The 17,678-nt window shown below is 34.5% G+C and overlaps 2 protein-coding genes across 4 annotated transcripts in view; one reads left to right on the top strand and one right to left on the bottom strand.

The window, feature by feature from the left end:
• LOC118186365 (uncharacterized) overlaps positions 1 to 17,678 on the bottom strand; it is a 205,373-nt gene that overhangs the window by 105,759 nt on the left and 81,936 nt on the right. For all 3 annotated transcript variants that reach the window (XM_035356443.2, XM_035356445.2, XM_035356444.2), the window contains 3 exons: positions 9,663 to 9,843; positions 3,802 to 3,946; positions 265 to 404 (listed from right to left, as the gene is read on the bottom strand). In XM_035356443.2, the coding sequence (XP_035212334.1) occupies positions 265 to 404; positions 3,802 to 3,946; positions 9,663 to 9,843 (466 nt within the window). The remainder of the gene's footprint in view (positions 1 to 264; positions 405 to 3,801; positions 3,947 to 9,662; positions 9,844 to 17,678) is intronic.
• LOC118185644 (uncharacterized) overlaps positions 1 to 17,678 on the top strand; it is a 390,931-nt gene that overhangs the window by 87,858 nt on the left and 285,395 nt on the right. The window lies entirely within an intron of this gene.

The following is a 17,678-nucleotide window of genomic DNA, read 5'->3' on the forward strand; positions in this document are numbered from 1 at the left end:
AATGTGCTATAAACGGAAGATTTACTTTCATTTTTCCCTGCAGAAAGCTTTCCATAAGTTTGAATTTGAATTTTAACAAACGGATAAAGATTCGTATCCGAAATTCGAAAAACTGTTTTGTACATTATTCTGTGTCTTAATGCTTCGTTTCTGTTTTCCTTATCAGATAATGCTATGCTTTCGGGCATTAAATTATACATTGTTTATACAAAGACACAACGAACAAAACATAAATCAATTGAGAAAAATACTGAAAGTGAAAACCTTCTGCGGATCGTGTTCTTCGTGAGGCAGGAGAGTCGAAACATGGAACATAATTTCAATACCTCTCCATGCTGTATACACAGATTCTGTTCCGGTTAGATCGTGCACGGAATCTAAGCCGCCTTTATATTTGTCAAAACCTAAAAAAATAGTGTGTGAATATTTACATGTAAATTAGAAACATCTTCTACAGAACATAAACTATCATCCCTACTGGTTCAGGTGATATAAGCTAATTATTTTAAGTAAATATTGCTTTAAAAAACAGAAATTTTAATTCTTATAGTCACCTTCAAATGACCCTTAAAATTAAAATTAAATTGCGGCCAATTGGTTACTTTTCTAACGTCTCTGACATGACGTTTCCCACAGTAATGATCAGGTAAGTAACTATTCACGTTTTCCGTTTATTCATGCATTTATGGTTCCCGCTTGAAAGCACATAACGTCAACTGCATAAACAGTGCAATGCCTCATACAGTCAATAACAATTAAATACTCTGTATGGATATAAGCGGCAGCCAAAACCGAACTGGAAGATGACTTCTGCCAAATGGTAAAAAACCCACAAGAATAAAGGAAATTGAGCACTCCAAAATCATGACAATAATCCTGCTATATCAATAATCTCCGTGTAAAACTTTCTATCTACTTTACCTAACGTTGCTCTACAAATCAGAGTTTCCAAAGTTGCCTTCGTATAACAGGTTTGTTGCTCTCTAGGGTTTTGTATTATTGTATTATTTTATTATTAATGTTATATTTTTAAACTATAAAACTCCTTAAAAACTTCTGAAGTGCAGTTTTTGAAATTTTTCATTATTTCGTAAATCCTTTTTCACTTCCTGAAACGCCTTTGTTACTCCATAAAGTTTAAATTCATGTATTCGCATCTTTGTAGATAGAAATATCATATTCCTGTATGCAGTTTCTAATCATACAAATTTAGAAATTGCTTTAGATGAGCGAGTCTTTTCAGTATTTTGGAAAAAAAAAAAAAAAAAAAAAAATATCATTGTATTCTGTTAACGTTCACACTGGATTCTGTACAGCTTCAAAATACAGCTTCAAAATTCAAATACATCACCAAAAACTTCTTAAAACAGATTCTTAAAAATCAACTCCTTATAAATTGATAAACTAAATTATAAGCCTCTGTAATCAAAAATATAAAATGTCATTTCTTGTTTTTTTAGAATGTAGAATATAATATTTAGTTTTAGTCAAACGAATGTGTACAGGCCTACATGTACATAATACACTGACTACCAATAAGTATTTGGACACCTATGCAAATGACGATATCTGCGGTCCTAAGGTACGTCATGGACTACGCTGGTATATATCGTGTAGGAAACAGCATCGGCTTTAGTCGCATGCAAGATGCCTCGGAGTTCGGAGTTCTCTGATTTCGAGAATGGTATAATTATCGGTATCACAAATGTGGCCGATCCTTAAGGGACATATCTAGCGATCTGAAGTACCCAAAATCGACAGTGGCCTAGGTGATTAAGAAGTGGAAGGTGAGCGGTGATTGTCGGAATGTGCCAAGAGTTGGCAGACCAACGAAACTGGGAGATAGAGACCGACGAGTGCTGTCCAGAGAAATTCGGAAGAACCGCACCCAACCGATGGCCCTCATCCGCGAGGAGTTTCAATCGGCATACTGGAGTATTGTTTCAGTGAATACCATCCGTAAGGAAGCACATCTGCTTGGTTTTCATGGTCGTACTGCTGCCCATAAGCCTTTGATCACAAAGTCTAACCGCGCTGCTCGGTTAATGTGGTGCAAAGCACATCGAAAATGGACCGTAGATCAGTGGAAACGGGTTCTGTGGAGTGACGAATCAAGGCTCACCCTTTACCGTTCGGATGGCAGGGTCTGGGTCTGGCGTCTACCTGGAGAACGTCTCCTGCCAGAATGCATTGTGCCAACAGTCAAGTTCGGCGGAGGTGAAATTATGGTCTGGGGTGTTTCTCCTGGAATGGGCTGGGACCCTTGGTCCCCATTCATGGTAAGCTCAACTCCGATGCCTACTGCACTATTTTGGATGACAATGTGCTTCCTACGTTGTGGCAGTTTTACGGGTTGGACCCCTGTTACTTTCAGGACGACAATGCCAGTTGTCATGTTTCGACGTTAACCAAGGCTTTGTATGGTGCCAATGGAGTTCATCGAATGGACTGGCCTGGCCAGAGTCCAGACCTGAACCCTATTGAGAACCTCTGGGACGAGTTGCATCGCCGAATTCAGGAGTGCACTACCTGTGCAAAATCGGTGAAGAAACTTCTATGTCTTCTCCAAGCCGAGTGGAAGAAAATACCACTAGCTGTCATACAAAGATTTGTGGAAAGTATGCCCCGGAGGGTCCACGCTGTAATTACCTCTCGTGGAGGCTCTATCAACTATTGATTTTGAATAAAGTTAGTTTTTCTTTTCTATCACAGGTGTCCAAATACTTATTGGTAGTTAGTGTATGTACAGGCCTTTTCGGAACGTTTTCATAAACTGTTGCGTATTTGTTAAGTAAATGGTTTTCGAACGTACTTAGTGAATACACTAAAAAGGCTTTTCTGTGAATTTCGTTTAACCTTAAGTGGCTAAAGTATGTATTGAGGATTCAAATTACAATTTTTTTTTCAAAATATGAAGTATGAACATTTTTGTTTTGTCAGTGTCTTCATTAAAAATCAACTTCTTGCCTTTGAGGTCAGAATTCTTGAAAATTTATGAATCATCTTCTCGAAATTCGAGTTAAGAGACTTATTAATATCTCTAAGGGAAGGCGTCTTACCGTAACGTTTTGAAAGTTGTGGTTAAATAAATCCTCTTGTATCATTTACATATTAAATCCTTTAATAAGAAACGATTTAATTCGATAGCCGAGCTAAAATTTATAAAGTAATTTTATATTTAAGTTCTAAATTTTATATTTAAGAAATATATACTTACTCTTTCTTCGAGTTGGAATAAACATTCTATGACTTTTAAGTATCCATTTTAAAAATATTTACTTTTTACGTCTAGCAAGTTTAGAGGAAGAGATGGGAATCATATCTTACGATTCAAATTACGAAAGAGCAAAACTAGAAAAGATTTCCGACTTTATGCTTTACGTTTGAAAACTTTCTTCTGGCTCACAATTTGAATAAATCTGCCGTAAAGAATAAATTTTTAATACGCATTTATTATGATGGGGCTTAAATATTCAATTTTAATACAAAAATGTCTGAAAATATTTTAAAGTAGCAGTTTGTTATACAATATTTTCGTATTAATTTGTTAATCAAAATCGAGTGTAATAGTTATTAATTGTAAACTGTAAAATGTTCGAAAAGTAAATGTTCAAATTTGAAGAATACTTTTCGCATCCATCGCTCAAACTTCGCTTATTTGATTGTTCATGACATCTCGTAATGAAAATATTTTTAATGAAGCTGAATTTCTGCTGAAGAATAGAAAAACTATTTAATCAACAACTTAAAAATAAGAGAGGATCAGGGATTAAATTTATAGTCTTTAAATCCGAAACAAACCTTTCAAACGGATTTTATCTCCTAAGATGGAAAGAAATTCTTCAAAAAGAGGCGTATGTGTTCGATTGTCCAGAATTTGTTCTTCCGTACATTGGCCTTCCTTGACAAGAATGATGCCAACTTTGAGTTCAGTTTTGATGAATACCTGAAAAATCCCTTAAGCTTATTTCTGTTTTTCAGAAAGTTAAATCATCTTTAAGAAATCAACTTTAAAGCAAATGTATGAGATTAGAATAAGAACAAGCAAACTGACAAAATTTTATCGTTATTAACGTTATTTCTACATTCGTGGTGACTTTTATTAGATTACTCGTAAAGTAAAATCAAAATGACTACTGGCTTAAGCCGTGATCTTATTATATCCCTGATAATTACAGTGTGTTACTGCACATGATTTTTACTCGTAATCAAATATAATTCACTACCGAGTTTTAAAATACTTACGCAAATAAAACACATTCCAAGTAAAACAATCTTCCCAGAAAAACAACTTTTGAGACCTTTGATGTGCCAAACTAACGTTTTAAACTCCTTAACGGAAAATTCTAACATTTAAAACATACAAGAAGTTTTAGAAATGATATGCCAAAATACCAGCTAACATTTAGAACTTTCATAATTATAGTAATTCTTCTCTCTTACACCTACAACTATATAAGTTTAGTTTCAGCACAACTCATTAACATCTCGGATATTAAAAAGTCTATTAACACAGATTCCAATTCTAAAATTTATGCTTTCTTATTTGTAAACACAAAGCAGCATGTTTCTTTAAGCTTTGCAGAAAGAATGTCTTAATTTCAGCACAACTCATCAACATTTCAGTTATTAAAAGAATAATTAACACAGCTTCAAATTCCAAAATTATTCTTTCTTATTTGTAAATATAAAACCAAAGTAACAAGTTTCTTTATGCTTTACAGAAACAATGTCTTAATTTCAATGTTTCAGATATTTAGAGATCTATTAATAAAAACTCAAATTTTAAAATTTATGCTTTGTTATTTGTAAACACAAAACTAAAGCAACACATTTCTTTAACCTTTACAGAAAACAATGTCTACTAAAAAACTGTTACCTGAACTTGTATAAATTAAATTACAGAAATAACTTAAATTCCTTCCCTGCCTCAATATAAAAAATCCAAGGTACTCTCCCGCCTGGATTTGTAGACTTGAAAGCACTGGTTGATGCTTGGAATATGTAGATTCTGTAGATCCCCATTTAAAGTTTTTATGGATGCTGATGGTCCCGACACTTTAAAGCCCTTCCACAACACACAATTTTCGGACACAGCTGATTCCACACTTAAACGCGATGCTATAGGTCTTCGGTCATTAACTGTCCCGCACAACTTAAGATGAGCTGAAGTTTGGAACTTGACGCTCCTTTCTGTTCACTAAAACATTTACGAACACTAGCGGTCCCATAAAACTTAAAACTGCTAGAGATCTTCGGACACTGACTGTCATGCCAAATTTAAAAAACAACTTTTGAGACTTTTGATGAGCCAAACTAACTTTTGAGACTTTTGATGAGCCAAACTAAACTAACTAATTTCCGTTTACACTCCTTAACGGAAAATTCCAACATTTAAAATTTACAAGAAGTCTTAGAAATTATCTGCCAAAATACCAGCTAACATTTCGAACTTTCATACTTATAGCAATTCTTCTCTCTTACACCTACAATTATATAAGTTTAATTTCAGCACAATTTATTAACTGAACTGGATTTTGGAGTCCGACACTCCTTCTCTTACCCCGACTTAGGCCCGTAGTCTTTTTCCGTGTATTTCAGTTTCACACCTCTGATACCAATTAATTTTAGCTGTAACGTTTGCGAAATTTCCGTGTTGGATATACTAAGCTCAGTTGTCTTTTTAACCTTAAGGTTTAAAAAGACAAGAAGTTCATTTTCTGTTACGTAAACACAGAAGAGGGGTCTCTCAGACCGCGTTGTATTTTATGCATTTTAAAAATATAAAATTTTAAAATTACTATTGTTATTATATAAGCATTAATATACTTTGCTTGTTATATTGATGTAATTAGTTCTTTTTAAAACTATAAAATTAATGCATTAAAATTAATTTTTAAATCATATGCTAAAAAGTACGAAACATTTAATCAAATAAATAAAATAAACACTACTTACTTGCAAATGCTTATAAACTACAATATTTAATAAATTTTTCATCTAAATCTGGATTTATATAAAATAATGCAAAAAAGTATAATATGTAAAGAATATTAAAAAACTGCAGCATATTATTTTAAGCATTTTCAGCACAATTTTTAGCAAATTTCTCTTGGCCGATTCATTGCATATTGGATTCTTGCAGCTGAAACATAGGTAGGTTTTCTTCTTAGGGAGACAAAGAAAATATATTTTACGCTTTTAAGGGTATCAGTCACATCTGGGCTAGAAGAGATTCCGCTGTAAACTCCTAGCACTCTCTGAATGCACATTTTTATTTCTCGGTTCACAGTTGGGTTTTGAAGCCTCCGTTCCATACGTGGTTTCACTAATTCTTATGATAACTCAATCAAAAAATCGTTTTTTTTCCATTGATGTGTTACATGTGCATTAATTCTACTTCCATCGAGTAACCTAAAGAATATGGCCATTGGCCATCGCCTTGTTCTTCGATTTGTAGAAAGTTTAGAACATTTTTCATCCAATGCATCTACACCTCCTTTAGTCAAATTGTAAAATGTTATTATTTTTTATTTTTCAGTTTCAAGATCTTCTGATTTCGAATGATGCATTGAAGAATTGAGAATAACACTTTTTAATTTTTGATGCACATACAAAACGAAAGTCATTCTATTTGTGAGTGCACAAAAGGAAGATCCTTCACTTTTTGTTTTATTTGGAAAAAATTCTCTTCGTATTTCTCTCTTATTTTTTTCATAGTACCGACATACGTCAAACCGCTAGAGTTAAGTTATTTTACAAGTTCGACACTCAAGTATTGATAAAGCCATCCCCCCCCTCATGCGAGAGAAAAGTAACGTGAACGCAGAGGTCAGATCTATATGACCGCGGCCCAATTAAAAAAATTATTTAAAAAAAACTAATGGATAGAGTTTAATAAAAATTTAGAAATAGTTATATTTTATGTCAACTTGAAAGTACTGAAAGGGAATAGAATAATTATACAGTAACTAAACAGTTCCGCAGTTCTAAAGTATTGGCGCGGTCATACAGACCCCACCTCTGTATTTAAGGGCTAAATATTTATTTTGAAACACAAGTTTTTCTCGGTTAAAAAGAAGATAAAAATACAGCACAGTTGCATAAAGGGAAAAGTACGAGCTTTCTCGTCTTATGATGCGACTTACTACTCCGGCGTTTTTCAGACAAAAGCACTTTTTTTACGTTTTTTGTTTGCGTCCGAAGGTAACCGGGCGGTTATCCTTAACGAGTTTCTTCCTTGATCACTTTCCGGCCATTTCGGCGGACCCCGTGGTTCTTCGTCTAAAGAAACAGGAAGTTCTGTATTATAAATCTGTTGCTTTATAAGTCATGATTTTACAAGGGTAAGATGCCATTCGCGACTGTGTTGTTGTCAGTGATGGGAAATTTTACGTATGCCGAAAAAGCAGACATACATTACATGGGGGGATCATGCAAAAAGTAACGTCAGAGCTACGCTTCGAATGTATCACGCGCAGTTTCCGGATAGACGAATGCCGGATCACAGAATGTTTCAGCGATTACATCGTCAACTTTATGAAACAGTATATATATATAGATAGATATACAAGGTGATTTATAATATATTTATATTATTACATAGATTTGAAGGAAAATTTGTCGGATTGTTATGCTATATCCTGAAATATTTCATATGATTATCTTCACTGATTTACCACTCTGAAAAAGAACGGAAGAGGGCCTCTGTAAAAGATTTTGCCTCTAGGACTCCAGCTTTGTGAATGGATCCCTAGTCGTCCTAATTCCTAACTGAATAACTTTCGCAAATCTTCTTAAATGATTTGCCCATGCAAGTATCTGATACTTAACATTTATTAACAGGGAAATTAGAAATGGTTATTAATGTATTTTAAATTTCTCATTCATGTTCCTCTTACTTTTGTCTTTCATTCCTTCATTCAGCTTTGTCTTTCCTGTACATTATCCTTTACTGGTATATTTCCTTTTCCTTAAAATTCCTAGCTGGTGCTTATGATTGTTTACAGATTCATACTCATGCGGAACAAAAGTATTTGAGCATTTCACGAATATTTGCATTCACTTCATGAATGTGGAGTCTTAATTCACTTTCTACGTACATTTAAACATGCAAGATGCTTGTAAAAGTTAAATTGTTAAAAAGTCTTCCATATTTTTATGAAATGGGAAATGTAATTAAAATAAGTTCTTCCTCTCAAGTACTTTAAGACATCTTGATTAGTTTTGTTTACATTCTTAGTATATTATTATAAATGAACTTTACGTTTAATAACAAAAATGTCTGGTTAAAATTGTCCGATTAAAAAAAATTATTCTTCTGCTAAGAAGAATAAATTTTTTCAAGTAAATATTTCAGAATGAATGCGGTTATGCCAAAACTATATATTCTACTTCTATTTTTAAAGGAAAACTCTTAAATATTTATGTGAAAATATAGTTAATGATAATATCAAAATGATTATTCTAAAGTATTAAAAGGTATTTCTCCCGCCTTCTTAGCACGCGTTCGTGGTGTGGTGGTCTGCACGCTGGGCGCGTATTTCAGAGGTCCGTGGTTCGATACCGGCGAAGGATTTGCTCGTTTTTCATCTTTCCTGCTTCCAAAAAGAAACTATTGTCTCTATAGTGGCGCCCGAACTAAAAGGGTGGTGGAGGATGATTCTCCACATCCAGGATTTGGCGATTGGGTCCTCTAAAATCCCAGTCGCCTTTTAAAAGAGGGAGTATATAAGGTATTTCTCCCGACTTCTTAGCGTGCCTTTGTGGTGTGGTGGTCTGCAAGCTGGACGCGTATGTCAGAGGTCCGTGGTCGTGCTCATTTTTCATCTTTCCTGCTTGGAAAAAATACCTAATATCTCTACAGTATGACCTGCAAAATGTCATTTATATTCCATAAATTTCTTCTTCTATATCTGCTCCGATTTCACTCGTTCTTATGATTAATTAATAGAGGTCAGCAAGAGCAATAAAACTAAAACAGCATGTGCTGTACTTGCATACTTGAAAGAGAGACCACACAATGAAGTTTTTCATTACAGAAATAAACAGAGATTATTCATATGAACTGGGATTCCCTCGGGAGTTTACAGAATCAGAGGAAAATCAAAATAACTTAAGGCAATTTTTAAAGGTAGCATTCTGCTGAGATGTTAGATTAGATCTGCGAAGATGTAAAATTAGGTAGCGATTACATGCACGTTAAAAAAAAAAAAAAGACTTTTGCTGTATTTGTCATTTATGAAGTATGTACTTCTCTGACTGTTTTCCCTTCGCTTACGTATCTTTTGATTCTATAAATCTCAGTAAATCTTTAGTTGTAAGGAAAAAAAAATTTCTGAAACTTGAGCTGCCTCTATAAGCTAGAACTCTTCTATACTCCGAATTTATGTGTCAGCTGCAGATGTAGAAATTCTGTCAGATTTCAGTATATACGAATCCCGCATTTGTTAGATGGAAAGATAATAGCTAAAAAAATTAAATTAATTTGCGTTTGCTGCAGAGTATTATATTAATACTCAAACAATGAGGTACAAACATATCGTTCAATCCCTGGTATTTTAGAAATTTTTGTAAAATTTGAATACCTGAAATTTTAAAATCGTAAAAGGTTGTATAATTTTTATTCATACAATATTTATAGAACTTAAGAACTTGCTCACCTGGTCCAACTTTATAAGTTCGTCTGGTGTGGAAGACAACTGACCCAAGACCAGAGTTGGTTTGAGACCTGCTTCATCTCCAAGAGCTTTAACCACCGCTTCTCTATCATATCGATCGGCACAGATACAAGAGGCCGGCACGAGACCATGAAGGCAGTAACTCACTGTTCGTAACATAACTCTGGAATGATAAAATGTTAAAAAGGGAGATCAGACTATTAATAAAGAGACACATAGACAATCAAAGCTTCTAAATTCAAATTTAAGAAATTGGAGAAAATTTTATTATTCTTCACTAACTTGTTTTAAGGAGATGGTTTAAGGTAAATTCTGATTAATTTTTTAAACTGAATTTTTTTAAAAAATTTGAAATTAGGATTTAGCTAGAGTCAGTTAATTTTGCAAAGAAAATGATGGATTTCGGGTAAAAAAAATTTCTGAGCGGAGAAAGCAAATGTTTTTTCTTGCTATTTTTAACACTATTTACTCCTGTTTCAATGTGAAATACATACCATTTTACATTTAGATTGTCAAGTGAGCAGAAATTCAATAAACACTACTTTTATCAGGTTCTGGTCTCAAGATGTTTCTCATGGTTTAATATTCATTAAAGACATATTAAAAGTAAAAAGAGCTCAGTTTTTATGCAGTACAGGTTTTATGCAGTACAACTAGAATTAACTTCGCTAGCTTCGCATTAGTTTTACATTTTATTACACAGGAAAAAAATATATGCAAATGAACTCGCTTTATGCATAAAATGTATTTTTAATATTGCATAAATTTTTTCCTTTGCAAACTTAATGAGAATTTTGAACTATTAACTTACTTTATGAGTAAATTTCGTTTAACTATGAATATTTGCATACTGCTAGACGTAGCCTTTGACTATAAAAATGAAAAATAGTTTTAAATTATTAATGAATATTATGAGCACTAATGTTTATGCAAAAGGCATATAAATTGCAACGAGATTTTAGAGGACTTTCTTTTTCCATAGCAGAATCCCCTCTACGAAGGAAAGACAAGGTTGAGAGAACAACCAATAATGACTAAATATGGTTCATATACGGATCGACTATTTTTGTACAGAAATACATTGGTAGGGATTAATATTTATTGATTAGATTTAGCATTAGTGTATTAGTAAGGAAAATTATGTTTCAGTTAAAATATCAATGATATATTCAACTTCATTATCTTTGGTTTTGCTACATAATAATTCATTTTTTTTTTCAAATGATCATAGATATAAATTAGCATTTCTCGACCTTTATACCCTTGCGAAACACTGGAAGTGATATTTATGTCGAAATGAGAGTCTGCGTAGATATTTCGTACACATAATTATTTACATTTACGTATAATATTTTAATCATTACTGTTTTTCCCAGAAAACTACGATTCATTCTGTGGAGCCGAAGAATGTTATTGCAGATAAATGATCGATTTTTTGGTACCACTGTGCTGTCATGCATGTTAAACTGAAAAATACTTTTATATCGATTGAAATATCGAAAATTTTATATCGAAAACATAGTGATCTATACTTTTATCATTTGTCTTTTAAATTATAATGAGTTTCGTATACATATCTGAAATCTCCTTTTGTGTTTACAAGTCGTTCTCCTATTTTCTATGTGAGTTCCGTTTCATTAAAGCATTTTTGGTTAAAGATCATAAATGCAATTCAGCTAATTTGATATCAGGATCCGTGTATGAGGTAATGGATGCAGAATATTTTGAAACCTGCCTGTGATATTCCATGTAAAGATCTACATTTCATTTTGATGATTTTGTGCTGAACAATACAATATAATATCGATATTATTATTTTATATTAAACAATGTTACATCATGCAGATCCAACCAAACTTCTACAGTAAAATAAGCAGTTAAACGCTTTTATAAGGCTTTCAAAAGTACTGCACAGCGAAACATTTTCTGAATATTTAATCGTAGACCCATTACTTCAATTTAAGATACGAGTGAAATAAAGAAGGTTGACAGTTTTGGTCAAGTGAAAGACTTTAGTAAATATATACGAAATTAAAATTTTTAAACTACGAGCAGTAGAAATCTTCAATTAGTTAATGGTTCTCCATTTAACTTAAGTTAGCTGTTCCAAACAAGCATTTTTGGGGGGAGGAGAGGTCCACAAAACACAAAAAATGGCTCAGAAAAATTGCAAAAATTATACGACTAAAAGCAGTTTTACTGGAAGAAAAATAACTTTGATTTAAGGGTCGTATAAAAATGAATTTATTTTAATATAAAGTTACGAGTTTTGATATTTTTAAAAAGGGTATTTGAAATTAATTAATTGTATTGATTTGAAATTAATTGTTTGAAGATGAAAAATCAACAGAGCTCCTGTTGGATAGCACACCCAGTAAGGGCACGAAGCTTTACAGCAGACTTTAGCTATAACAGATAAGATATTACATTCACCAGACACGCATGTGACAGAAGTTTATTTAATTCTTTACACACCGATCCACTTAAGAAGCAAGTGAGAAAGGATGCGAGACTCAGTGTGCCGATGAAGGTGATGCTTCATCATCCAGCAAAGTGCTTCTACACCGTATAAGCACTGCTCTCGTTTTTTTTTTTTTTTTTTTAAGAAAGAAATCTGGGGAAAAACCGACCATGCTCTTCGCCGAGAACCAAACACTAGACCTTGGACCTTATAACTTCTAAACTGATGTCCGGACCTTCAAACATGTAGTCACTTTGTCAGGACTTGTATGTCTTTTGACTTGCTTTGGAAAATAACGTATCCTGAATAGGAACAGAGAGCTATGTTCCAGTATGCATGGAATAGACGACACAAGCAAGAAGGGTATACTGAATCCTTTATTCTCTAACTCTTGGCAAAAAGCCACAATTTAAATACTTGGGCGTTAGCAAGTACAATTTGCATAAACAAGTTAACGCATTTAACTCTGGCCGGAAGTGGAAAATAAGAAAGTATAGTAGAGTTTTAAAATAAAATAAACGTTAGGAAAACTTAAGATCCTTACAACTTCGAGCATTCTGTATAACCCTATCTGGCATATAAGGTAATTTGGAAGACCTCTTAAACTTTCCTAAAAAATTCTCGTTAAGAAAATATTTTATACTTTTGAGTGCTATATTTTTCTAGAGCTTTGTTTAGTTTCTAGAATATAGCATTTATATCGCGTCGTTTAATAGAATCGCTTCGCAATCCCTTTTAGAGACATTAGGATTTTTTGGGAGCCAGAGAGATGAAAAATTAGCAACCGCCTTCGCCAGGAATCGAACCACGGACCTTTAGAATACCGGCCCAGCGTGCAGAACCACTACACCACGAAGGACGCTAGGAAAGAAGGAGAAATACCTTATATACTCCCCTTTTTTGAAGGGTGACTAGGGTTTTAGGGGATCTAGTCGCCAAATCCTGGGTGTGGAGAATCATCATTTACAACCCTTTTAGTTCGGGCGCCACTGTAGAGACATTAGAATTTTTTGGAAGTCAGAGAGATGAAAAATTAGCAACCGCCTTCGCCGGGAATCGAACCACGGACCTCTGGAATACCGGCCCAGCGTGCAGAACCACTACACCACGAAGGACGCTAGGAAAGAGGGAGAAATACCTTATACCCTTTTATATAGAAAGCAAACAACCACCTCAGAAGAATAACAGTACAATCTATTCGTAAAATTCAAAACACACATATACCCCTCCCTTTCGAAAGCAATTTCTGAATCAGGAAGCGGTTCCGGAATCAGACAGAGAACTGTAATCCAGTTTTACTAATACAAGCGGACAAGAAATAATTTAATAATGGAGGAAAGAAATACCATATATTTAGCGCTAAAATTTTAAGCCTGTCTGTGGCCATAATCTTTTGAGTTCAAAACACACTTATACCGCCCTTCCCCGGGAAAAAAAAAAAAACTTTGAATCAGAAGTGTTTTCAGAAACAGTCAGAGAACTGTAATCCAATTATACTAACAAGAACTAACTTGGGCGAAGTTTGAAAGGAAATGCCGCATTTCTAGCATTAAGCTTTTAAGCCTGTCTGTCGGCAAATATTAATCTTTCTACGAGACGTAAACAGAGTTCGACATTTCTTTCTTTCTTTATCTGTTATGGTTAACATACAAGGTAAAATTTTGGATTTATATGCGCAGTGAAAGAGGTAATGTGATATTATTCATCTTCTTTAAGTGTTGAAGTAGGCAGCCAGACGATTTCAAAAACTCGATGTTATAGGCATAGATTAGAAGATGAGGAACGAAATGCACAGTAAGCCCCCGGAGAAACCAGTTACCGTATTTGACGTCATATAAGACGCACCCTTATTTAGACGGCCACACACAAGGAAAAAAAGTTTCAATAGCGCGGTTTCTTTTAGTTCTTACGTTTCGTAATAGCCAAATAAACAATTATTGAATGCAATTACCTTCACATATAAGACACAGGTAACTTTTTTGAGACCAAATTTGGAAAAAAAGTGCGTCTTATATGCCGTCAAATACGGTAGTTATGATTATTAATTATATTGCAAAATTATACTGGAAAAATCAAAATTTCTTTAAGAACATTTGCCACTGATGTGTAGATCAACTAAAAAATAGCTTGTTTCGTTGTACTGAAAATCTTGAACTTCGGTCTTGCAAGCTGAAAGCCATTAGAAGCTAGAACGTGAAAGCAAGCATAAAATAATCAAACCAAGCGCTACTTAAACGGACGCAGGTGATTGATAGCAGAAAACAGTTTTCATTGAGTACAGTTTTAATAATTGAAAAAGCTCATAACGTCCATAATGACAAATTCTGATCAGGAGAACGACTGGGCCTTTCAACATTATAAAAGGATCTCAACAGACTCAATCTACTATAATACTTTGATATGAGATGCTTGAAAGAAAATATCTCTAATGTATCCTAAAAGAATAAAAACTGCTCAGCAAACCTATCGCAAGCATATTTTTTGAGACATTCAGTTTTCTTAATTTCAAAGCACTGAAATCAGAAATGCACCTTCCAGCAAAATTTTGCGCTGGTAAAGTAGTAAAGCATGTTTATCAGACTTTATTCCATGAATATAACTGACATCTTATTCTTATTTAAACATGATAAATTACTCTGAATTTGTTATCATTACGATAAGAATTTGTCATGAAAGTTTGCTTTTCCTCACATATTTCTTGCTAGACGAATGTGAAAACTGATTGCGTGGATTAGTTGCAAACCATATCAGGTAATTTTGTTAAATATTCATGGCTCTGTGTTGCATCCAAAGATGGCCCTTTCATAAATTTGTAATTATGTTGTAAGTGGTAATGCAGTTTAACTTATTGTAAAACTTAGATATTTTAATAAGTTTTCAAATTGCATACTTCAATTCATATCAGTTATTTCTTGGCACTATGTAAATACAAGGCGTTAATATTTCTCAACTCAATAATAAGCAATATATAATTGACGATTTGAAATACGCTGCTGGCCATTAAAATTACAACACTATAAAGGAAAGCAAACAGTGTTGCATGAAGACAAAATGGTTAAATTTGTAAGCGTTTTTGGAGGTATATACAGGGGTGCGAAATTAGTAGAAACAACTGCCAACCTTGGCAGCTAAAACGGCCCTTACCCCACTAGGCATGGAGTCAAACTGGGCTTGGATGACAGAAATGGGCAACTCATTCCATGCTGCTTTAAGTCTAAGCCACATTTTATCAACCGTAATAGCTGGAGAGGGGTGGCGGGCCAGTGTCTCAGCATCCTGCATACCGTTCAGTATGACTTTCAGCAATCCATTGATTCTATAGTCGCATGACAGTGGTTGGATGTCGACCAGAGCGACCGGCGTTATCACGGAACGATAATCTACACTTTCAAGAGGCAACGATCCTGCCTCTATCGAATTTTGAAACTTGGTGTATTTCCTCTTCTTATTCGAGGCATAACACGATATTCTGAGCAAACTCCAACCTTACAAACCACTTTCCGAATAAGAAACCCACTTTACACAGAAATCCACAGAAACTTTTCTTATATGCAGTGCTTCGGATGTTTCTCCCTCCTGCGTCGTCTTAAATGCGCTGAAATACTAATCCGTTTGTATATCCCAACTTCTTCTTCCTTTCATGTGATTTTGACATTCGTCAGATCATTCCTTCCTGGTGTTGCAATTCTAATGGCCAGCAATGTACTTATTATTCAGTAACCCTGTAGGAGAAAAGTAATTCTCAATTAACTCTCGAGACTAGTGGTGGCTTTAAGCTTCCCAGACGGAAAAGTGGGTAGTGACTCTGAATGCCGTACTTCGGTTCGGCCGGGTTCGAATCCCGGAGAAGGCATGGATGTTATTTTTCTGTTCCTTCAAAAGGAGGCAGCTGTGGTCCAGCCAAGGGGATCTCCATAATAAAGAGGCCACCGCTTCAGGTCTTGCTAGTGGCCAACGCCTATAAAAGGCTAGAGCCCACCACTGGAAAAAAAAATGTTTTGTATTTAAACTCCTTTTCCATTAAAGCAAAGTTTTATTTGTTTTTCAAACTAATTTCTGATATTTTAATTTAGCAGATGAGATTGAAAATAAGGACTATTATGCTACAGACGAAAGATTCTATGCAAATGAGAAAATCTGAAATAAATAATTAACATTTCTTTCCCTTTCGCCATTTGCATCAGCACCATTAAGCATAATTATTTTTTTTTTGACGTATTTTCTAGTTCACAGTCTGAAATCTCTCCTCACATATGCAGGAAATGAAACAAAGTATGAAGAGACTAGTGATTTTAAAGTGAACTGCAGACTGAAGGAAAAAGATGTTCCTTTCAAAATTTTAGCTTCAGTATTTATGTTACTTTAACATAAACACCTCGGATAAGTTGGTGTATTGGACATAGCAGCTAAATAATAAATATGAATATAAAATACGCACAGACAATACAAAGGGTTAGAATAACTTTCTTATACTGCAATATTAACTAGAAGCTGCAATATTATCTAGAAGCTGAGATCACCAGCTTGTAGAAAAGTTTTGCATCATTGACTTGTAAATTGGTGGGAAGGTAAGTAGATAGATGTTTCATCAAGGCAAAGACTCTTAGGCTATTTGTTTAAGAAGGATACCATCGTGGAGAAATTTCTAAGAGAAAATGGCTCCCATTAATCTTGAGCATAGAGAAATCGCAAAAATCACCCGCAGAAAGTCCATTTAATTGCCAAGGTGACAAGCCTGAGAACCATAAGTTTCAGTGGATTTCGTCCCCACATCTCTGGTAAGAGAGGTTAAGAACCGCAAGTATATGCAGAATGCGAACATTAGTGTCTCTCTGTACTTTAAATAAAAATCTACATCTAGAGTTTCCTTCTAGAGTTCACTGTACCTCAAATCGAGATCTTTCAGTTGCCTTGTAGAGAGATTAGGTATTTGGAAGCAGGGATCGTGAAAAATGAGCAATGCCCTCGCCAGGACTGAACCACGGACCTCTCGAATACGCGCCGAGCGTGCTGACCACTACACTACGAAGGTATACTAAGAAGGCGGGAGAAATATCTTATATACTCCCCCTTTTAAAGGGCGACTGGCTTCCCGGTGGTGGAGATTCATCCTCCACCACCTTTTTTAGTTCGGGCGCCACTGTAGAGACATTAGGTATTTTTAAGCAGGAGTCGTGAGAAATTAGCTGTGCCCTCGCCGGAACTCGAACCACGGACCTCTCGAATACGTGCTGACCACTACACTACGAAGGCATGCTAAGAAGGCGGAAGAAATATCTTGTAGCCTAAGGAACAAAAACTACCCTGAAATTATGATGTTTGCTCATATTTTTCGAGGTTAGACTTGCGTAATCGCATAGATATACTGAAGTAATTTTAAAGGAATTTCTTCATATCTTTTAATTTATTATACTATTAATGTTTAATTTGCTGAATTCTTTTAAGAAGCTTTTATTTAGTTCACTCATGGTGTTTTCCTCTACAACTGTCATCCTATTCTTAAAACAACAACTTCATGATAAGCTCAAAATTTGCAC

Source organism: Stegodyphus dumicola, chromosome X1, assembly GCF_044657685.1.
Source record: "Stegodyphus dumicola isolate Sdum_Otavi_A_Nest chromosome X1, ASM4465768v1".
Classification (NCBI taxonomy): domain Eukaryota; kingdom Metazoa; phylum Arthropoda; class Arachnida; order Araneae; family Eresidae; genus Stegodyphus; species Stegodyphus dumicola.